This window comes from Staurois parvus, unplaced genomic scaffold (assembly GCF_062004578.1).
Source record: "Staurois parvus isolate SC_StPar_1 unplaced genomic scaffold, SC_StPar_1.0 ptg001381l, whole genome shotgun sequence".
NCBI classification, from domain to species: Eukaryota; Metazoa; Chordata; class Amphibia; order Anura; family Ranidae; genus Staurois; species Staurois parvus.
This window is the reverse complement of record NW_028319177.1, coordinates 425,563-449,894: the sequence shown is the minus strand read 5'-3', so window position 1 is coordinate 449,894 and position 24,332 is coordinate 425,563. Positions and strand designations below refer to the sequence as shown.

The following is a 24,332-nucleotide window of genomic DNA, read 5'->3' as shown; positions in this document are numbered from 1 at the left end:
CTGTCGCTACGCAAGCAACCGAGCATGTTATGGGCCATTTGTGCCAAGGAATGCGAGGGACTCCCTGCCTCCATCTCCACAGCATACTGCCACGGTGCGTCTGGGTCCTCTGTCTCCTCCTCCTCCTCTACCAGATGCTCCTGCTCCTCCACTCCTGTCCGCTGAGTGGAAAAACCACCCATTTCACTCAATAATTCCTGAGCACCAATGTCCTCCTCTACCTCCTCCTCTTCTTCCTGTCCTGCCCCCACAGGGGTCATGTGGCGTTGAGATCTGTGCGACACGTCTACCGCACCCTGACCAGCCATTGTTAACAGCATTTGTTCCAGGACGTGCAACAGAGGAATGACGTCGTTCATCCCATAGTCCTGCCGACTCACGAATAGCGTGGCCTCCTCAAAGGGCCTGAGCAAGCGGCAGGTGTCACGCATGAGCTGCCAATGGCTGACATCTAAGTTACACAGGGGAGTACCTTTATCCGCTTGTAACATCAGGAAATCGGTGATGGCCTTTCGCTGTTCGTAAAGGCGGTCTAACATGTGTAGGGTTGAATTCCACCTTGTTGCAACGTCGCAGATCAGGCGATGATGTGGAATTCCGTTCTGCCGCTGCAGCTCAAGGAGGGTGTGCTTTGCGGTGTAGGAATGGCTGAAATGCATGCAAAGTTTACGTGACATTTTAAGGATGTCTTGCAGTGGGATGGTGGATTTTAGGAACCGCTTGACAACCAGATTGAACACGTGAGCCATGCATGGCGCATGGCACAACCTTCCTTGACGCAGAGCAGACACCATGTTCTTTCCGTTGTCGGTCAACATGGTTCCGATTTTCAGTTTGCGCGGAGACAGCCATCTGTCGATTTCTCTGTTCATTACACTCAGAAGTTCCTCCCCTGTGTGACTACGTTCGCCAAGGCATACCAGGTGCAGCACTGCGTGACACCGTTGCGCCCTGCACATGTGATATGCCGGTCGGGTAATGGGACTTGGCACGGGGGTGGCGGCTGAGAACACGACGGAAGAAGAGGTGGTAGAGGCGGACATCTTTGCTGGACCAAGGACGTGCAAACGTGGAGGCAAAAGCGTCGTGACCTGTCCAAGTTGCTGGTGCGGCTGTGCCGGCACCACGTTCACCCAGTGGGCCGTAAATGACATGTACTGTCCCTGACCGTAGTTACAGCTCCACACGTCGGCGCTGCCGTGCACTTTGGCAGAGACCGACATGCTCAAAGACTGGCCCACCATCTCTTCTACATGTGAATGCAGGGCTGGCACTGCCTTTTTGGCGAAGAAATGCCGGCTTGGCACTCTCCACCGCGGCGCGGCACAAGCCATCATTTCTCGGAAAGGTGCTGAGTCCACCACTTGGAAAGGGAGGGACTGCAGCACCAGCAACTTGGACAGGAGGACGTTCAGCTTCTGCACCGTCGGGTGCGTGCTCGCAAACTGTTGTCTCTTGGAAACGGATTCCAAAAAAGACTGCTGACGGAATCCGTGAAGAGGAGTAGCAGGAGAAGGAGCATCTGAACGAGCGGAACAACTCCCCTCAGCAGAGGTGTTGGAGCCTTGACTGGCTGATAGAGGGCGATTGACGTCGGGTGACGGAGCAAGTAACGGAGCGGGTGATGGAGCGGGGGCTGGAGCAGGCAGAACCGCCGTATCTTTATCACGGTTTTCCCAGGCCACCGAATGGCGACGCTGCATATGCTGACGCAACGCTGTAGTCCCAACATGGGCCCCCTGGCCACGCTTGACTTTCTGGCCACATAGTCGACATACAGCTACGTTTACTTCCTCGGGCGGCTTGACGAAAAATTGCCACACCGCCGAGTAGGAAACTTTGCCCCCGCTACTCCTCACTGGCTGATTGCTACTTCCTCCGTGCACACCGGCACCACTACTGGCCGTGGTGGTAGGCTGCAGTGGAGCTGGTGCTCTACTCCGTGGCCGTTTGCCTCCACTGACACTGCTGCGACCCTGCTGCCTCCTGGGCAACCCACCGACTGTTTTGCTCGCTGCCAAGCTGGCACCCTCTTCTCCTGATGATGCGGAAGCAATAGCCTGATGACGACGAGGCTGCCAAGTGCGATCAACCTCCTCATCATCAAGTAGGGTCTCCGCCTCACTACTAGCCCCCTCGGCTGCATGTGGGTCAGGAGACAGACCTGTCTCTAGACCGTCTACCGAGCCAATCTCCTCGCCAGTACTTCTTCGTCTGGCTGCTGAAGAGGCGGATGTCTCCCCCCCGTTCCTGACCGCCCTCTGTTAGCTCTTCCTCACTGTACAGTGGGGCTGAGCCCACAGCATGCGATACTTCGCTTGGTGAGGGAACACCAAAGGACAGGGGCAGGTAGAGGACACGTGATTTCAGTGGGCTTGGTCCCGGGCCATGCCAACTAACGGTTGTGTCTGACGTACCCACCGACCATTGGCTGTAGGTGTCAGAGGTGACCTGGGAAGAGGAAGACGACCGAGCCAACCAATCGATGACGGCAGGGTTGTCGGTGGAGACACGACCGCTGGATGACACCGGGAGCACTGGCCTCTGGCTGCGACTAGTGCTGCCTCGACCCCTTCCTCTGCTGCCACGTCTGCTCGCTCCTGAAACATTGCCTCCTCTGCCACTCCTCTGCGTGTTGTCTGACATACTCTTTAATTCAACGATTCTGTGTCCCTGAGTAACGATTCTGTGTCCCTGAGTAACGATTCTGTGGCCCTGAGTAACGACTCTGTGGCCCTGAGTAACGACTCTGTGGCCCTGAGTAACGACTCTGTGGCCCTGAGTAACGACTCTGTGGCCCTGAGTAACGACTCTGTGGCCCTGAGTAACGACTCTGTGGCCCTGAGTAACGACTCTGTGGCCCTGAGTAACGACTCTGTGGCCCTGAGTAACGACTCTGTGGCCCTGAGTAACGACTCTGTGGCCCTGAGTAACGACTCTGTGGCCCTGAGTAACGACTCTGTGGCCCTGAGTAACGACTCTGTGGCCCTGAGTAACGACTCTGTGGCCCTAACTCTGTCCCTAATACAGACAGGTCTGTCTCTCTTGAATGACCGGAGGCTAATGGAGAATTCTAAGATGGCCGCGATTTATAGCTCCACCATTACACAGTGCTGGCTTGCTGGCTGCTGATTGGCTAATGCGATCACATGTCATGAATGAATGCATTTTGGGTCAGCGCGCCTTGTCTGCGCGCCTTCCCAGAGATCCCCGCTCCGTCGCCACACATGTCGCCGCCATTTTTGGGAAAATTCGATTCGCGCACCCGAAGTTTGCTAATCTTCGTATTCGTCGCAAATCGAATTTTCCCAATCTTCGAAACGAATTCCACTTCGCATTTTCGATTCGCTCATCTCTATCAGTTATTTCAAATGATGCAATTTTGTAACAATGCAGAAACCCAAATGATTGCGCTAAACATGCTCTGAGCCAAACAATCTGTCAGGTATATGAAGGACCGAGCATACCAAAACCCCGGCGAGGGGGGGTCAGTAGGATGTTCTGTACTCAGCACACTTTTCTACTTTTGCAAGTTAAACTTCTTGCAAATTATTCTACAGAGAAAATATATAATAAATAGCTGAAGGGAGAAACAGGACTTACTCTTTACAGTCCACCGGAATGAAGCCCTCCACCTCCACGGAGTGACCAGGTTTGAGGCTGATGCTATCGAAGGTAACAGTCTGTATGGGAGGAGAGAATTATTACACCGATTATAGACAGAAGAGATCTCATGGTTGCAGCTACTGAACTCAGAATAAATATAGGATTTGAGGGTCGCAGCACTTTGTTGAGAGATTTGTGGAGAATGGAGGGAGCACAGACTACCCCGGCCAATCACAAATGTATTCTAAGGACTTCACAATATAAACATTTTCTATTATAAATGTTCATGTCATGTATGGCGGCTGCCCAGAGCTTTATACAAGTTATAGTCCCATCTACAGACAGCCGGATGGTGCCAATTACTGACTGGCACAAGGCCTGCCCAGCATTCATGTTTAGTAGTGTACTTTGTACAGGGGCGGACTGACCATTTGGAAACTCGGGCACTGCCTGAGGGCCCGGGGTCAGTATCATCCCAACCACTGCCAACATCCAGCAACCTTATAACCTCCACTTTCCTCAGCCCTCAACACTAGGCCCGTCACCATCCTCAACACTACGCCAACCATTCCCCACAGAAGCCATTTGCTCAGCTCTTGCAGCTCCCACCAGTGCTCATACATATACCTCCACCACCCACATCAAACCAGCCCGACACCAACTTGTGTCCACACCAAGCATACCAATACTCACCACTACCCACCACACTACACCCACCATCCCCCACAGAAGCCATTCGCTCAGCTCTTGCAGCTTCCACCAGTGCTCATACTCACATTTTCTGCCATCCTGCTTCCTTATCAGAGACACTTGTGATCAGCTGCTCTTCTACTTCTTCTTATATAGGAGGTCTGCTGAGGGTGGAGCCAGTCAGGAGGGAGGAATCACTCCGCCCACTGCTCCCTGGACTGACAATTGTTCCACAGCCGCTCATTACAGAGAATGAATGAAATGTGGATCCGCTGTGACTGAGCATGGGTCGTCCATCGTCACTCTGCTGGGATGTCACCACTCACCACAAACAGCAAGGGGGCAAAAGAGGACTATCCTCAAAGTCATTTCTACACCACAAAGGGGGAGATTTCCTAACACTGGAGGGTGCAAAATCTGCTGCCGCTGTGCATGGGAGCCAATCAGCTTCTACCTTCAGCTGCTTCAATGAACCTTTGACAGGAAAACCTGGAAGCTGATTGGTTTCTATGCAGAGCTGCACCAGATTCTGGACTCTCCAGGTTTAGGAATTCAACCTCAAAGTGACAATTTACATTACCTGCCCACATCCCCCAACACAATACCAACCACTACATCACAACCAGCAACACTATACTGATACACATCATATGAGACACACAAGAGACAAAAAAAAAAAAAAGATAAGCGACAGCAGAAAAAAGACCAAGTGCTCCATTGAGTCTGACACATCTATATTTGAGATCTGTGTCTGCCCCAAGCATGTCTGAAGCCACTTACTGCTGACTGACTCACTACCTCTGCTGGAGGTCTATTCCAACCATCAACTACCCTTTCAGGAAAATATGACTTTCTAAGATGAGTTGGGAACTTTCCTCCAGTCAGTTGGAGGTCATGTCCCGTGTTCTTCATCTTGGCTTCATACTGAACATCCTGCCCTCCAGAACCTTATTCCCCCTCTTGTATGGGTAACCTGAGACATCTGTGCACCTGGCTATGGGTAGTGTGAAATGCCTGTGCACCTGGCTATGGGTGGTATGCTAGTTCTTTGCAGTTGGGGTGTGACAAATTATTCAATTTACCTGTGAGTGGTTATGTTAAGGCTCATTTATGTGTGTGTGTGTATATATATATATATATATATATATATATATATATATACACAGTATATATATATATATACACACACACACACACACTGTTTGACCACAAGGCGCTGATTGCCGATCTCATTTCTTGAGGCTCTTCTAGGACAGTACAAATAATCTTCCAATTACATTTTTTGAAAGCATTTAGTAAGACGCTTGGGGATTCACATGGGATTGTATACTCCTGAATATATATTTTTTTACTATGCTGGCACCAGTGAAGTATAGCATCCTCATAACAGATGTGGAGCTGATCAGGGATGCTGACAATATTTAAAAAATATATATATATAAAAAAAACCACAAAAACACTTGATCACCATTGTAACACTGCACTCAGAGGTGGTGATGAGGGATTTATACTTTATTTGCAGTTACACTGAAGATCATTGCGATAGCAAAGTTTAATGGTCATGAAAGGGGTTAACCATTCAGGACAACTAGTGACTGGCTACAGATAATCACATGGTACTAGGATTGGGCCAATCACAGCTGTTATTGACAAATTCATTCCTAACAGCTTTGTTATGAATGTGATTAACTGGGCTCCAAGGACCAGGATCCAGATTCCAGTGTCTGGGGGACACAGCCAGGGGTGCATTTACCACAAGCCACTTGCATAGGGTGGCAAATTTCAGGCACCTCCCCCCAGAAGGGATACAGGTGGGATCCAAGAAAGGCTGCATGATGGTGTCTGTAGAGCCTGACTCTCGTTCCCGGGGATATCTGGAGCTGTGAAGAGGAGTGTTTTTCTCCATTGTGGGGGGGGGGGGTGTTGGTCAATGTCAGGCTCTCTCCGTGGGGGCAGACAATCGTTGTGCTAGGGCAGCACAAAACCTAAATACACCACTGGGCACAGCAGTTGTGTGGGGACGGCCTGGCACCCCTCTTAGCCCACGCTGCCAAAGTGATGTTCATGTTCTGTCTGCTGGTGCCAACCAGCTGCAGTCTATACACTGACTGGTTGGCAATTTCCACTTCCTTTACTATACTGCTGCAATTACCACACCCAATGCTACTACTATTACCATCTTACTACAACTAGTACTACTCCTATCACTACCAATGCTATGCCATTACTACCACACTTCTGCTAGAACTGCTCCTACCCCTCCTCTACCCAACGTATCTTATAGCCGCCATACCCCCTGCTACAAATATTACATTTTCTCAACACTATCCTTCCTATGCTGCCACCACTTTACTCCTCGTGCTATGTAGTTACTACTACCCCTAGTCTACTACCCGTACACTGAGACTAAAGCTGCTCCAGCATCTCCTTCCCCTGCTGGAGTACTACTACATTCACTGCCACAGCTACTGTGTACCTTCAAAGGCTACATTCACACTTGAGCATTTTGTAGCTTGAAGCTCCAAAAACCTCAAATTGTTCTCTATGGTGCCCGTTTGTGTGATCAGGTGTGAACAGGCACCATAGAGAACAAATTTTATTTCCTCAAGTTTGAGCTTCAGAACTTAAAGCTACAAGTGGCTCAAGTGTGAATGCAGCCTAAAGGTAATGCAACCAACCTCCAGCAGGAGGGCGCTATAGACTACAGCAATGAATACAGAGTCAGTTTAGTGCTCAATAATAAGATTGATCAGACACAATAGAGCTCATTGGATTTTATTTGAAATGTGGATGAAATTCATTTCTAGCAAGTGATCTGAGCAAAGCACAATGTATGTGCTACATAAGCAGCAAGGAGGCAGATTGGAAGGAGAAGGGTACAAGACAGGATAACATTTCTCTCCATCCATTATGGCCATTTCACAAGAGCCGGGATATGGACACGTGGGAGAGGTGGCTCCTCTATTGCAGATTCTTCATGTCAGTGTGATGGACTTGAGCTGGAGGGTTTTCAAAGACAAGTAGGAGATCTCATTTATGGGAAAGCGGACTGGAAATGTGATAGGATTTCCTGTAAGCAAATGTATGGTGATCTTGTCTTGCTCAAACAAGAAGGAAACCTGTAAGAAAAGATGGCAGTGTCAGCTTGCTGGACTAAGGAAGGATGTGCTTCTGAAGCTGCAATGTTTTAGTAACAGGGTCTGAGAACGTTCTGTCATCTACATCAATGACTGGAGCCCTCAGATCAATAGCTTATGGCCAGTCTGAAGGAACCCTGGGTGAGAATGGCCAGCAGACCTGGACTCCAGAGGTTTCTAGGGGTACCTAGACTTGTGGCCAATTAAACTACCATTTGATGGTACCTGCCTATTTTTGGACCCCCAACACAAGTTTGTGGAGCCAGCTTCATGACAAATTCTCACTGCCTGTAAGAGTGGCATTTTGACCACTACCAGAAATGGGGCAACACACTGAAATGGTTTTAGTAAGGGTTTCCCAGAGATCAAAAAAATTTCAATAGTTTCACTGGGGCCAGTGGTGGAGAGGCTGCTGTATGCCATGCAAGCTATACAACATCTACACTACATGCCAAATATTAGAACCATGAAAGTGCTAAAGGCTCTGTTCTACAGGATTCCCTGTCAGATGACAATCTCCCCCTTCCAGGAGCCCCAATACACACCTCTTAGCCATGGCTCAAGTGAGCCCTTGGACAAGGGTCTCATCTACCATGACTGGCTTAGGGTAAAACACGATTTAAAGTTGCAGGCCAGCCCCCCACTACTCCCCAGATTGAGACTTTACAGAGTCCATGTCAGGGATTTCCTTATCCCTATTCCCTCGTTTTCCTAAAATATTCATCCAACATGTATGAGATCAATGACATGTATACACAAAATAGAAGGAAAATGTTACATGAAAACATTTTGCAAGCCAAAATCTGACAATCATTAATGTTACCAACAGCAACCATTTGCTAGGTGGTATATCAATGGCAGCATGATGGAATCCATTGCATCTTCCCATGTGGAAGGGTCTCATCCTCCATTGAATGAGCTGAAGGATTGACCCATCATAGCAAAGAAAGCCTATATACCCTTTACCTAAGCCATCACTAGCTGCCTACTGCATCTTTTAGAGACTGATGTGTCCAATATGAACAGTGATGACACTTTGCCCCATCCACCATTTTTCCTTCCCCTCCCAGTGTAGACATACCGTGGTGTCCGATCCCTTCTGGAAGGGGAAGAAGTTTTCCTTCTGCTCTTTTCCCCAGACACCGTTCACCTTTGAGTTCAAGTTTAACACGAGCCGGTCTTGACCATAGGAAAATCGAGGATTAAAGTGTAGCACATAATTCTTCATATCTGTTCCCAAGTTTATGGCAAACCTAGAAAGACAGAAAAAGCAAATATTCTGCTCAGTTCTGGTCAGATATAGTACTCGAGTCCTTCACCTGTGGTACTCAGGTGTCAGTGCTAGGAGGGGGAGCTGAGAAGTCACTACTACTTTGTGCCCTTTCATTCCCTCTTACCATTGGACCTCTAACTAGGTAATTAGTAGCAATGAAGCGCATTACTGTAGATTGAGGAAAAATTCCTCCACAGTGCCTGCAGCTATACAGTTTGGTGAGGTCCAGGAGGAGAGAGATAGAAGTCAGCTGGCATCTCATATGGTGAAATTGTGTCAATGTAGACACAAACATTTAAGCTAAGTTTGCTGTGAGCAACACAATGTCAGGCATTTGAGGGACCACGCATGCCAAATTCCCAGCGTGTAGGGGTCAGTAGGATGTACTGTACACGGAACACTTTCCTGCTTCTGCAAGGTAAACTTCAGGCAAATTATACAGAGAGCAGACATCTATTGTATAATAAGTAGCCGAGGATGGAACCGTGACTTACACTTCACAGTCCACCGGAATGAAGCCCTTCACCTCCACCGAGTGACCAAGTTTGAGGCCGAGGTTATCAACGGTAAAAGTCTGTATGGGAGAAATTAGAGAATTATTACTCCCTGTATAATGGGGGGGAGGGGATTATTACACCATTTATAGACAGGACAGACATCTGATGGTTGTACTCAGAATAAGTTTGGGATTTTTGTGGGTGGCAGCACTTTGTGGGAGAGTGGAGGAGCTCAGACATCCCCAGCAGATCACAAATGTCTAATAACACATCAATGACATGACAATATATACATTTTCTCTTTAACCCAGAGCGGATGGACATGTCACATCTCAGAACCGGACCGTTTATAACACTGCACATTAGTATAAATCACAGAGGGGAAGGCATGGATATAATGAGCCACTATGGGCAAGTGTGGAGGAGGGGAGTGTGAGCCATACCAGTATATACCCAATATTAAGACGGCACAGCTCTGTGCCAGAAGACCAAAATACATACATTATAACCTAAACTGAAACAAACACAAATCCACACCCAACAACCCCACATCAAGCCACCCTATACTCACCATAATCCACTTTTCTCAATGGTACATCAACTAGAACCAGAAACTATATTCCGACACCAAAATATGTCCACCCCAAGCAAACCTATATCAACCAACACACCACATTTGTTCACCTTTGCAGCTCCCACTAGTAGTGAACATAATCATGCACATATGAAGGGGGGGGGGGGGGGGAATCCCAGTATATACCCAATACTAAGAATACACAGGAAGGCAGACCCAACTCTGTGCCAGAACACCAAAACACATACATCACACCCTACATAAATGGATGTACAAGAACCAAAATACTGACCCACACCCACCAACTGCCCACATCAAGCAACCCTATCTCAGCATGATCCATATTCCTCAATGGTACAGAGACAACCAGAAATATACCTACAACTTCCTACACCCAACAACCCAACACCAACCCATGTCCACCCCAAGCAAACCTATAACAACCACTACACCCACCAACCCCCACAGAAGCCATTTGCTCAGCTCTTGCAGCTTCCACCAGTGCTCATACATATACCTCCACCACCAACATCAAACCAGCCCAACACCAACTTGTGTCCACACCAAGCAAACCAATACCCACCACACCCACCATCCCCCACAGAAGCCATTTGCTCAGCTCTTGCAGCTTCCACCAGTGCTCATACTCACAGCATCTGCCATCCTGCTTCCTTATCAGAGACACTTGTGATCAGCTGCTCTTCTACTTCTTCTTATATAGGAGGTCTGCTGAGGGTGGAGCCAGTCAGGAGGGAGGGATCACTCCGCCCACTGCTCCCTGGACTGACAATTCTTCCAGAACCGCTCATTACAGAGAATGAATGAAATGTGGATCCGCTGTGACTGAGCATGGGTCGTCCATCGTCACTCTGCTGGGATGTCACCACTCACCACAAACAGCAAGGGGGCAAAAGAGGACTATCCTCAAAGTCATTTCTACACCACAAAGGGGGAGATTTCCTAACACTGGAGGGTGCAAAATCTGCTGCAGCTGTGCATGGGAGCCAATCAGCTTCTACCTTTAGCTGCTTCAATGAAGCTTTGACAGGAAAACCTGGAAGCTGATTGGTTTCTATGCAGAGCTGCACCAGATTCTGGACTCTCCAGGTTTAGGAATACAACCGCAAAGTAACATTTTACATTACCTGATACACATTACATCATATGACATCATATGAGACCCCTGACATCACATGAGATGCATGACATCATATGAGACCCCCGACATCACATGAGATGCATGACATCATATGAAACCCCTGACATCACATGAGATGCATGACATCATATGAGACCTCTGACATCACATGAGATGCATGACATCACAAGACCCCTGACATCACATGAGATGCATGACATCACGAGACCCCTGACATCACATGAGATGCATGGCATCATATGAGACATAAAAGATATAAAAACAAAGATAAGTGGCAACAGAAAAAGTCCAAGTGGTCCATCGAGTTTGTTTCCTTTTTTAATTGCTTCGTTATTTATTTATTCATTATATTGGTGTGTTGTCTGAGTCTAGATCCATGTTTGCCCCAAGCATGTCTGAAGCCACTTACTGCTGACTGACTCACTACCTCTGCTGGAGGTCTATTCCAACCATCAACTACCCTTTCAGGAAAATATGACTTTCTAAGATGAGTTGGGAACTTTCCTCCAGTCAGTTGGAGGTCATGTCCCGTGTTCTTCATCTTGGCTTCATACTGAACATCCTGCCCTCCAGAACCTTATTCCCCCTCTTGTTGTATTGAAAGGTTTTAGTCATGTCCATCCTTTCCCTTCTTTCCTCCAGCCTGTAAATATGAAGTTCCTGCAGTCTCTCCTGATATGTTTGATCCCTCAGACCTTTCACCATTTGTGTTCCCCGTCTCTGGACTTGTTCTGTCTCATCAATATCTTTATGGAAGTGAGATCTCCAGAACTGGACACAGTATTCTAAATGAGGTCCAACTAAAGATCCATGTAGAGGACCCAGGACCTCCAATACATCACATGAGAGGCATGACATCCCAGGAATTGTCATTACTGATCCTAGTATGGGGGGGCAAGGCTCAGCCAGGCGCCCCATAGTGGACGTGCTAAAATTATGATTATTATTATACAGGATTTATGGCGCCAACAGTTTGCGCAGAGCTTTACAATATAACGGGAGACAATACAATTACAATACATTTCAGTACAGAAGGAATAGGAGGGCCCGGCTCATGGAGCTTACAATCTAAAGGAAGGGGGAGGTGATACAAAAGGTGATAGCTGCGGGGGATGATCTCGTGGAGGTGATTCAGATTGGCAGAGAAGGGTGGAGGACACTGAGTGGAAGCCAGTGGAGGGATTGGTAGAGAGGGATGGAGGACACTGAATGGAGGCCAGTGGAGGGATTGGCAGAGAGGGGTGGAGGACACTGAGTGGAGGCCAGTGAAGGGATTGGCAGATAGGGGCAGCAGTCACTGATCGGTTGGTAAGGTGTATGAGTCTAGCAGCAGAATTCATAATAGACTGAAGGGGGGATAGCCTGTGTAATGGTAGACCAGTGAGGAGGGAGTTGCAGTAATCGAGGCGGGATAAAACCAAGGCGTGGATGAGTTGTTTTGTGGTGTCATTGGTCAGGAAGGGGCGGATTTTGGAAATGTTCTGGGGGTTGAGGAGGCAGGATTTAGCCAGTGAGTGGATGTGGGGCCCAAAGGAGAGGTCAGAGTCTAGGACTACGCCCAGCACCCTGGCATGAGGGTAAAGACCAATGGTTGTGCTGTTGATCTTAATGGTAAAGTCATGAGTGGAGGATTGGGGGGGAGGTAATATTACAGCTCAGTTTTTGAAAGATTGAGTTTCCGGTAGTGGTGTGACATCCATGCTGATTTGTCGCTCAGTAGATTTGTGATACGTGAGGAGATTGAGGGGGTGAGCTGGGGAGTGGAGAGATAGATCTGGGTGTCATCAGCAAAATGGAAAATGGATCTTAACCCCTTCAGCACCAGAACTCTCCTCATGGCCGGTCATACTCGTCCTGCAGGAGATACATTCCACTACAACTTGGGACATCTGTACATCTGGGTATGAGAGGTCTGTGACAACTTCAATGCAATTTACCTTCAATTTGCTTGGGGCAAACACAGATCTAGACTCAGACAAAATACTTACCAACAAATAAATAAATAAACAAGGATACATTTAAAAAAGGAAACAGACTCGATGGAGCACTTGGATTTTATTCTGCTGTCACTTATCTTTGTTATTATATCTTTTATGTCTCATATTATGTCATACACCTCATGTGATGTCATAGGTCTCATATTATGTGATCATATCCCCCCCTTATGTATTATACATGGAGATCATATCCCCCCTTATGTATTATACATGGTGATCATATCCCCCCCCCCCTTATGTATTATACATGGAGATCATATCCCCCCTTATGTATTATACATGGAGATCATATCCCCCCCCTTATGTATTATACATGGAGATCATATCCCCCCTTATGTATTATACATGGAGATCATATCCCCCCTTATGTATTATACATGGAGATCATATCCCCCCCTTATGTATTATACATGGAGATCATATCCCCCCTTATGTATTATACATGGAGATCATATCCCCCCTTATGTATTATACATGGAGATCATATCCCCACTTATGTATTATACATGGAGATCATATCCCCCCTTATGTATTATACATGGAGATCATATCCTTCCTTATGTATTATACATGGAGATCATATCCCCCCCTTTTGTATTATACAGGGAGATCATATTCCCCCCCCTATGTATTATACATGGAGATCATATCCCCCTTATGTATTATACATGGAGATCATATCCCCCTTATGTATTATACATGGAGATCATATCCCCCCTTATGTATTATACATGGAGATCATATCCCCCTCATGTATTATACATGGAGATCATATCCCCCCTTATGTATTATACATGGAGATCATATCCCCCCTTATGTATTATATATGGAGATCATATCCCCCCTTATGTATTATACATGGTGATCATATCCCCCCTTATGCATTATACATGGAGATCATATCCCCCCTTATGTATTATACATGGAGATCATATCCCCCCTTATGTATTATATATGGAGATCATATCCCCCCTTATGTATTATATATGGAGATCATATCCCCCCTTATGTATTATACATGGTGATCATATCCCCCCCTTATGTATTATACATGGAGATCATATCCCCCCTTATGTATTATACATGGAGATCATATCCCCCCTTATGTATTATACATGGAGATCATATCCCCCCTTATGTATTATACATGGTGATCATATCCCCCCTTATGCATTATACATGGAGATCATATACCCCCTTATGTATTATACATGGTGATCATATCCCCCCTTATGCATTATACATGGAGATCATATACCCCCTTATGTATTATACATGGAGATCATATCCCCCCCTTTTGTATTATACAGGGAGATCATATTCCCCCCCCTATGTATTATACATGGAGATCATATCCCCCTTATGTATTATACATGGAGATCATATCCCCCTTATGTATTATACATGGAGATCATATCCCCCCTTATGTATTATACATGGAGATCATATCCCCCTCATGTATTATACATGGAGATCATATCCCCCCTTATGTATTATACATGGAGATCATATCCCCCCTTATGTATTATATATGGAGATCATATCCCCCCTTATGTATTATACATGGTGATCATATCCCCCCTTATGCATTATACATGGAGATCATATCCCCCCTTATGTATTATACATGGAGATCATATCCCCCCTTATGTATTATATATGGAGATCATATCCCCCCTTATGTATTATATATGGAGATCATATCCCCCCTTATGTATTATACATGGTGATCATATCCCCCCTTATGCATTATACATGGAGATCATATACCCCCTTATGTATTATACATGGAGATCATATCCCCCCTTATGTATTATACATGGAGATCATATCCCCCCGTATGTATTATACATGGAGATCATATCCCCCTTATGTTTTATACATGGAGATCATATCCCCCCCTTATGTATTATACATGGTGATCATATCCCCCCTTATGTATTATACATGGAGATCATATCCCCCCCTTATGTATTATACATGGAGATCATATCCCCCCTTATGTATTATATATGGAGATCATATCCCCCTTATGTATTATACATGGAGATCATATTCCCCCCCCCCTTATGTATTATACATGGAGATCATATCCCCCCTTATGTATTATACATGGAGATCATATCCCCCCTTATGTATTATACATGGAGATCATATCCCCCCCCTTATGTATTATACATGGAGATCATATCCCCCCTTATGTATTATACATGGAGATCATATCCCCCCTTATGTATTATACATGGAGATCATATCCCCCCTTATGTATTATACATGGAGATCATATCCCCCCCTTATGTATTATACATGGAGATCATATCCCCCCTTATGTATTATACATGGAGATCATATCCCCCCTTATGTATTATACATGGAGATCATATCCCCACTTATGTATTATACATGGAGATCATATCCCCCCTTATGTATTATACATGGAGATCATATCCTTCCTTATGTATTATACATGGAGATCATATCCCCCCCTTTTGTATTATACAGGGAGATCATATTCCCCCCCCTATGTATTATACATGGAGATCATATCCCCCTTATGTATTATACATGGAGATCATATCCCCCTTATGTATTATACATGGAGATCATATCCCCCCTTATGTATTATACATGGAGATCATATCCCCCTCATGTATTATACATGGAGATCATATCCCCCCTTATGTATTATACATGGAGATCATATCCCCCCTTATGTATTATATATGGAGATCATATCCCCCCTTATGTATTATATATGGAGATCATATCCCCCCTTATGTATTATACATGGTGATCATATCCCCCCTTATGCATTATACATGGAGATCATATACCCCCTTATGTATTATACATGGTGATCATATCCCCCCTTATGCATTATACATGGAGATCATATCCCCCCTTATGTATTATACATGGAGATCATATCCCCCCTTATGTATTATACATGGAGATCATATCCCCCTCATGTATTATACATGGAGATCATATCCCCCCTTATGTATTATACATGGAGATCATATCCCCCCTTATGTATTATATATGGAGATCATATCCCCCCTTATGTATTATACATGGTGATCATATCCCCCTTATGTATTATACATGGAGATCATATCCCCCTTATGTATTATACATGGAGATCATATCCCCCCTTATGCATTATACATGGAGATCATATCCCCCCTTATGTATTATACATGGAGATCATATCCCCCCTTATGTATTATATATGGAGATCATATCCCCCCTTATGTATTATATATGGAGATCATATCCCCCCTTATGTATTATACATGGTGATCATATCCCCCCTTATGCATTATACATGGAGATCATATACCCCCTTATGTATTATACATGGAGATCATATCCCCCCTTATGTATTATACATGGAGATCATATCCCCCCGTATGTATTATACATGGAGATCATATCCCCCTTATGTTTTATACATGGAGATCATATCCCCCCCTTATGTATTATACATGGAGATCATATCCCCCCCTTATGTATTATACATGGAGATCATATCCCCCCTTATGTATTATATATGGAGATCATATCCCCCTTATGTATTATACATGGAGATCATATCCCCCCTTATGTATTATACATGGAGATCATATCCCCCCTTATGTATTATACATGGAGATCATATCCCCCCTTATGTATTATACATGGTGATCATATCCGCCCCTTTATGTATTTATACATGGGGGTCAGGTCCCCGCCCCCTTAATCTCCTCTTCTCTGTAGAGAATATATTCAGTTCCTCTAATCTTTCCTCATAGCTGAGTTCCTCCATGCCTCGTATCAGTTTGGATCCCTTCTCTGTATGTCCTCTTTTTGTGAATTGGTGCGCAAAACTAAACTGCATATTCTAAATGAGGTGTTACTAATGATTTGCACTTTGGGGGGGGGGGGAAGGGGGGGAAATCTCTCTGGAGTCTATACTTTTTTTTTTTTTTTGTACAAGAGGATTTTGCTTTCATTAGAACTCGCAGCTTGCATGCAATTATTAAGCTCATGATCTGTCGGAAGCCCCAGATCCTTCTCCACCATTGACCCCCCCAGTTGTACCACCCCCCCCCCCCAGTATGTATGATGCATATTCTTATCCCCCAAGTGCAGAACATTACATTTATCAACATTAACCCTCATTGGCCCCATTGTCCCCCAATTACACAGAGCATTGACGTCGGATGTATTTGGAGACATCCTGGAAGGACGTTATTCCCCGGCACAGCTTGGTGTCATCTGCAAAGACTGGAACGGGATTTAAGTTCAGGCCCATTATCATTTATACATATATTAAAAAGGAAGGGTCCCAACACTGAGTCTTGGGGTACCCCACTAATAACCCTGAGCCTTGGGGAACCCCACTAATATCCCTGAGCCTTGGGGTACCCCACTAATAACACTGAGCCTTGGGGAACCACACTAATAACCCCGAGCCTTGGTGAACCCCACTAATAACCCTGAGCCTTGGGGTACCCCACTAATAACCCTGAACCTTGGGGAACCCCACTAATAACACTGAGCCTTGGGGTACCCCACTAAACCCTGAGCCTTGGGGTACCCCACTAATAACCCTGAGCCTTGGGGTACCCCACTAATAACCCTAGACCAGAGTATGAATTAACCACTACTCCCTGAATACGATCTTTTAGCCAGTTTTCGACCCATTTACATACGGATTTTTCCAGCCCGTAGACATGACCTTACACAGTGTCTTTGACATTGGCTGAACCTCAATGACCAGGTTGTCCTCTAGTTGAGAATCACAATGCATTCAAAGGATCCCTGACTGGAAATGGGGTGCGCAGTACAGTCTTGCTGGGCAAAGAGAGAAAGCCTGCAAAGAGCCCCACATCAGGAATAGCTGGTTGAGTACAACACACAAGAACCTATACGGAAATAGTTGCGATACTGTCAAGGAAATATGAAGCAGTAAGCATGTGAAAGATGAATCTCACTGCTTTAGGTAAAAGTCAATCACAGGCTCTTATGCCACATCCCAGGGATCAATGAGCAACCTAGGGTGGCCAGTGAATGGTAGACGGTGGCACCAGATCTGCATGGCACACACAAGCTGGAGCCAAGCAGCTGGACTAGAAAAGAGCCTCCGCTAATAGGGGAGTGCTACCTGGGGGCAGCCAAAGCTCAGCTCTGCCTATTGACTAGATGGGAAAGAGAGCCCAGCCCTGGAGAGCACACACAGTTTGTGTTGCCTAGGGCAGCACAATCTAACTAGACCACTGGTTTGGGCTGTCGAATTTATACCCCAACAAAAACAGACAGCACAAATCTGTATCCGGTCCTCCAATTCTCAGAGTGTGTTTTGGGGAGACATAGGCTTGAATCCAAAGTACAACTTCTCCAAAAGTCCCCCAGGCATACACATTCCATAGAATAGAGCCCCCTCAAATACCAGGTCCCATAGTCAGTAGACTAGCCTGCAGTCCTCTCCATAAACCCCTGTCCTGATTGGGTCTATCACAGTAGGTCTATGGAGGAGGGAGTTACAAGAAGTCCAGAGATAAGGGTGTGAATAATTTGCTTAGTGGTTTCAGTGATGAAAATGGGCATATTTTGGAGATGTTACAGAGGTGAAGTCGACAAGGTCTGCACAGTGATTGGATTTGGGGCTGAAAAGACAGGTCAGAGTACAGAAGTACACCTAGTACCCTGGCATGAGAGGGAAGGACTGATAGTTGTATTATTGATCTTGAGGGGGAAGGGAGCAGTCAGGAGGGAATATTATGAGCTCAGTTTTAGAAAGATTGAGTGTGAGGAAGTGGTAGGACATCCATGCCGATATGTCAGTTAATAAGTTAGCAATGCAAGAGGAGACTGAAGGTGTGAGGAGTAGAGAGATAGATTTGAGTGTCAGAGTTGGCACTGGAAGCCATGGGAGTTTATCAAGTGACCAAGGGAGGAGGTGTAGATAGAGAAAATGAGGAGAGGTCCATGGACAGAACCTTGAGAGACCTACAGAAAGGAAGTGGAGGAGGAAACAGTAAAAAGGTAGACAACAAAGTGCTGCGATGGGTAAGAAGAGAATCAGGAGAGGTCAGAGTCTTGAAGACCAAATAAGTGGAGGTTGAGCAAATGGTCAACAGTATGATAGGCCACAGAGGTGTAGGAGTATGGAGTAGTGGCCATTGGTTTCAGCAGTTGAGTTTTAGTAGAACAGTTTCAGTGAAGTATAGCAAGCAAAACCCAGACTGAGGGGTCTAGGTGATTGTTGTCAGTGAGGAAGGAGTTCAGACAGTTGTGGACAACACATTCGTAAAGTTGAGGTAAACGGGAGCAATGAGATGGTTTTTAGTTTAAGGCTCGTGGGGTCTTTAAACATGTGCTGATCACCCCCATACTTTAAGAGGGGAAGATGCCACTACAGAGTTAGAGATTGAAGTAGTAAGTGAGCATATGATAGAAAGGATTGCTGTAGTTGTGAGGGAATGGGTCAAGCCAACAGTAGTAGCAAGGTCAAAGTGGAAAGCGTTGAGGGTGGTTTTGTTCAGGATATGTTGAGTGGGATCAATATTGGTGCAGTGGAGATGTCCCCACAAAATGCCTCCATCTTGTTTTTGAAGCAATCTTGTGAGCAGCAAGTTACTGGGTGAAGGTGGAGAAAGTACAGCGTTGAGACGAGGACTGGATGATAGTATTAAAGAGCGTGACAAAGTAGGCTTGTCTGGCAAATGGGCAGAAGGCATATTATTTTAAGAAGGCAGATTTCTACAGAGAAAATACTTGCTGGGATCTGGTTTTACTCCACAATCACTCCAGGGCACGGCTATGTCTCTTCAGATTTCTGGTGTCATCTGTCTGCCGATGTTGTAATGGTCAGGGCCTGATAACTAGTGAGAGGAGCAAGTGAATCCAGTGTTTGAGAGAACTGTTTAATCCAGCACTGATTTGATGAAGCCCACCTCCTGCAATCCAGCTGACCCCCCCAATCACCACAATAAGTACAGCAGCTCTCCCCATTTGGAACACAGTTTGCATATAGAATTTGTCCTTCAAATCTCTGACTCACTGGAAATGGCAATAGTGTGGTCATGGAAACACTTTGACCAGGGACTTAATGTCACTTTTTTGGGGAAAATAACAAGAAAAGTCAAACAATTAAAACAAATCAGTGAGAATTCAGCCTTTTTTACTTAATGGTTAAAGCTTGCGGGAACCAGACATTTTTAAAACCATTTAATAATCAGAAAGTCTTGGCCTTACTGGACATCCATGAAATCAGCCTACACATGCAGGAAAAGCAGCATTAGCACCCTCTTGGTTACTGTGTGCCTTTTGAAAGTAATGCAACAAATGTCCAGCAGGAGGGCGCTATGCAGCAGGCAGGGATGCTATCCACCACAACAATCAATACAAAGTCAGTTTAGAGCTGAATAAACAATGATCAGACACAATAGAGCTCATTGGAGTTTATTTGAAATGTGGATGAAATTCATTTCTAGTAAATGATCTGAGCAAAAACACAAGGTCTGTCTATATGAGCAGCAAGGATGTAGATTGTAGGGAGGGGTGTAACGAAACCAGAAAAACCCCTTCATCCGCTATGGCCACCACAGAGCCTGGATATGAACACGTGGGACAGGCGGCTCCTCCATTTCTGGATTCTTCATTTTATTGTGATGGACTTGAGCTGGAGGTGTCTCACGGCCAAGTAGGAGATCTCCTTTGTGGAGAAGCGGACTGGAAATGAGAAAGGATTTCCTGTAGGTAATTGTATGGTGATCTTGTCTAGTGCAAACTGGAAGCAAGCCTGTAAGAGAGGTAACAGTGTCAACTTTCTAGACAAAAGAAAAAACCCACCAATGAGTGCTGGCCATAGAGACCATCACCAAAATACTTCAACTAAACTTTATTACATAAGATATATGCATGTATTCTTTATGTGTTGCATTTAATTAATGGATAGTCAAAAAAACAGAAGGATGAACTTCCATTGCAATTTTATGGACAATCTGTCACCTAAAGAAATGACTGGAGCCCTCAGGAGATCAATAGCTGTTGGCCAGTTTGGAGTCCTGATCTGCCAGCCAGTCTCACCCAGGGTTCCTTCTGAGGCTTCTAGGGGTTCCTGGAACTTTGGCTGATTAACCTCCAATTTGATTGAGTGCTTATTTTGGGCCCCGACATTACTTGGTGGGGCCAGCTTCATGACAGATTAACTTTTTCACTGACTGTAAGTGGCATTTTGACCACTGCTGAAAGTGGAGCATTCTTACCACTGGCCACCAATGTAAGGGGCATTGCCCCCACTCACTACCAATGAGCTGGTTTTGGAAGGGGTTCCCCAAAGCCATAACTATGCCCCAGAGGAACCCTTGAGATTTTTGAAAGGCTCCTGTATGCTACATAGATATAGCATCTACACTACATGCCGATGGTTGGCATTGGGAAAGTGCTGTGACTCAACTGCACTGGGGCTCTGGCATTTTGACAGCGAACTGTAGGGGGCAGGGCTTAACATTTGATGTGTTTATCAAAGGGAAGGTTATACCTCAGTTATCAATACTGAGATGTGCAGATCACCATGAACAAACCATATCTGCAAAGAATCCAAATCTTGTACTTTCTAAAGTGTTAAACAGTATCCCCCTTCCAGGGGTGCCAAATACACATTTGTCCTGATAAAGGCCCCATCTGCCACTGTCCCAGCCATGGCTCCAATTCATACATGTCCATGGACAAGGGGCCCATCTACCATGACAGACTTGGGTAAATGAGAGCCATTATTCTGGGGCAGTTATTTTATTCTACCCCATATAAAATTAAGGCTTGTCACAGTTTGTTCATCTAAATTCATTTCTGGGGGCAGAAATCCTCAGAGCATTCATCAGCAGTAATATCCATTCCCTGCCTCTCCCTCACACTCTGTTTATGGAGAGACATGCATGTGTGCCATGTTGAGGATACAGAGAAAATACCAGAGTAGTAGTATGATGCCAATAATCTTATGTTACCAGCCCCCCCACTCAGATTGAGCCTTTACGTGTCCCTCTTCTTATCACACAACATTTTAAAAACACCACATTTAAAACAAAAATGTCAGAAAAATGTGATGGCAAAATTCTCAGCCATTAATCTGAGCAACCAAAACCCATTTGCTAGGAAGTATATCATAGGCCACAATGGCAGCATGATGGAATCTATTGGACATTCCCATCTTTCATGGAAATAGCTGAAGGGGCAAACATAGCAGAGTCTATATACACTGGACTTAAGCCATCACTGGCTGCCTACTGCATCTTTCAGAGATGTGTCCAATATGAACACTGATGCCTCTTGACACCATCCAACATGCCCCTCCCAGTGTAGACAACCATGGTGTCAGATCCCTCCTGGAAGGGGAAGAAACTCTCCCTCTGCTCTTCTCCCCAGACATTGTCCACCATTGAGTTCATAACTATCATGAGCTGGACTCCTTCATAGTCAAATTGAGGACTAAAGTGTAGCACAAGATTCTTCTCATCTGTTCCCAAGATGATGGCAAACCTAGAAAGACAGAAACCATTATTCTACTCAGCTGACCTTGTCAGATATAGTACTCAAGTCATTCACCAGTGGTACTCCCATGGGAGTCAGAGGTACTTCAGTCTCCAAAAATATTAGCCAATATTTACTAATTGGGATGCAGAACACTAAAGGTTAGCTTGTATAACATGGGGCCCTGCTAATACATCTCTATACCAAAAGTACCTAAAGTAAACCTGTAGCCTGGATATAAACATACGGATGTCTACATACTGAGTGCCAAATAAACTTTGAGACAAGTCCTCACTGATATTTGTAGTTGCAGCCACTGTGGAACAATTCATCCTGAATATTTGCAAGAGAAACAGTGAAGTGATTCAGGTCTGGTCTAAGCACTCTGCGATTCCATGCTACTAGAGTGGGAGGAAGGGTGATCCAAGCTGCAAGTCAATGCTGTGGAAGGGAGAAGGGTGAATTGGGCCAAGGAGTCACCACTAGGAGGGAGAGCTGATCACATTAAAGCTGAGCTACTGAGTCCTTGCAAGAAGGAAGAGCCGAGAAGTCACTACTATGTTCCCTTTCACTCCCTGTTGCCATTCCTGAGGTGTTGGACCTTTAACTAGGTATGCAGTAGGGACGAAGTGCTTTCTGCTATTAATTTTGAGGATAAATTCCTCCGCAGTGCCTGCAGCTTTACAGTTTATTGGTGTCCAGGAGAAAGAGGTAGCAGAAGGCATGTCAGTTATTTCATATTATGCAATTTTGTAACAATGCAGAAACCCAAATGATTGAGCTAAACATGCTCTGAGCCAAACAATCTGTCAGGTATATGAAGGACCGAGCATACCAAAACCCCAGCGAAGGGGGATCAGTAGGATGTTCTGTACACAGAGCACACTTTTCTACTTTTGCAAGTTAAACTTTTGGCAAATTATTCTACAGAGAAAATATATAATAAATAGCTGAGGGGAGAAACATGACTTACTCTTTACAGTCCAATGGAATGAAGCCCTCCACCTCCACGGAGTGACCAGGTTTGAGGCCGATGCTATCGAAGGTAACAGTCTGTATGGGAGGAGAGAATTATTACACCGATTATAGACAGAAGCGATCTCATGGTTGCAGCTACTGAACTCAGAATAAATATAGGATTTGAGGGTCGCAGCACTTTGTTGAGAGATTTGTGGAGAATGGAGGGAGCACAGACTACCCCGGCCGATCACAAATGTATTCTAAGGACTTCACAATATATACATTTTCTATTATAAATGTTCATGTCATGTATGGCGGCTGCCCAGAGCTTTATACAAGTTATAGTCCCATCTACAGACAGCCGGATGGTGCCAATTACTGACCGGCACAAGGCCTGCCCAGCATTCATGTTTAGTAATGTACTTGGTACAGGGGCGGACTGACCATTTGGAAACTCGGGCACTGCCTGAGGGCCCGGGGTCAGTAGGGGGCCCCATGATATGCCCCTGGTACCTTTTTCATAGGCTTGAGTTTGGGCAAGGACACAGGGGCCCCATGATCCCCTATTGCCCAGGGGCCCCATGACTTGTCAGTCCACCCCTGACTTGGTATGTACAGTATGAATTTATTTCTAGTCAGCATGTTTGTCAAGAGTACATCAAAATGTCTGATGGGTCTGGCACAAGGCCTGCCCAGCATTCATGTTTAGTAATTATGTTCTTGGTGTGTATAGTAAGAATTGAATTCTGGTCAGCATGTTTGTTATGTGTTCATAAAATATCTGATCTGTCTGGAGTATCCCCCCTACCCCCTTCCCACCCCACATAGAAAAAAAGTTAATGATCTGGAACAATGGGTGAACCCCCAGAAGATGGACATCTCAGATCAGGACCGTTATATTTATAAAGCCAAACAGAATATAA

General features: G+C 45.4%; 2 protein-coding genes and 1 long non-coding RNA gene across 5 annotated transcripts in view; all 3 read right to left on the bottom strand.

The window, feature by feature from the left end:
* Positions 1-10,457, bottom strand: part of LOC149436291 (galectin-1-like) — a 391,735-nt gene extending 381,278 nt beyond the window's left edge. For 2 of the 3 annotated variants that reach the window (XM_089661735.1, XM_089661740.1), the window contains exon 1: positions 10,429-10,457. In XM_089661735.1, the coding sequence (XP_089517861.1) occupies positions 10,429-10,440 (12 nt within the window). In that variant the 5' untranslated portion in view covers positions 10,441-10,457. The remainder of the gene's footprint in view (positions 1-10,428) is intronic. The other variant, XM_089661738.1, reaches the window with a different exon arrangement.
* On the bottom strand, positions 7,120-10,372 carry LOC149436292 (galectin-1-like). The gene is made up of 4 exons (XM_089661774.1): positions 10,295-10,372; positions 9,201-9,280; positions 8,515-8,686; positions 7,120-7,415 (listed from the first exon to the last, which is right to left on the bottom strand). The coding sequence occupies exons 1-4, from the start codon at positions 10,370-10,372 to the stop codon at positions 7,272-7,274; spliced, it is 474 nt and encodes a 157-aa protein (XP_089517900.1). The 3' UTR covers positions 7,120-7,271.
* A 9,909-nt stretch (positions 10,458-20,366) lies between the features above and the next one.
* Positions 20,367-23,490, bottom strand: LOC149436290 (uncharacterized). The gene is made up of 2 exons (XR_016308311.1): positions 23,423-23,490; positions 20,367-20,722 (listed from the first exon to the last, which is right to left on the bottom strand). It is a non-coding gene; the product is annotated as an uncharacterized LOC149436290 (long non-coding RNA).
* Between the last annotated feature and the right edge of the window lie 842 nt (positions 23,491-24,332).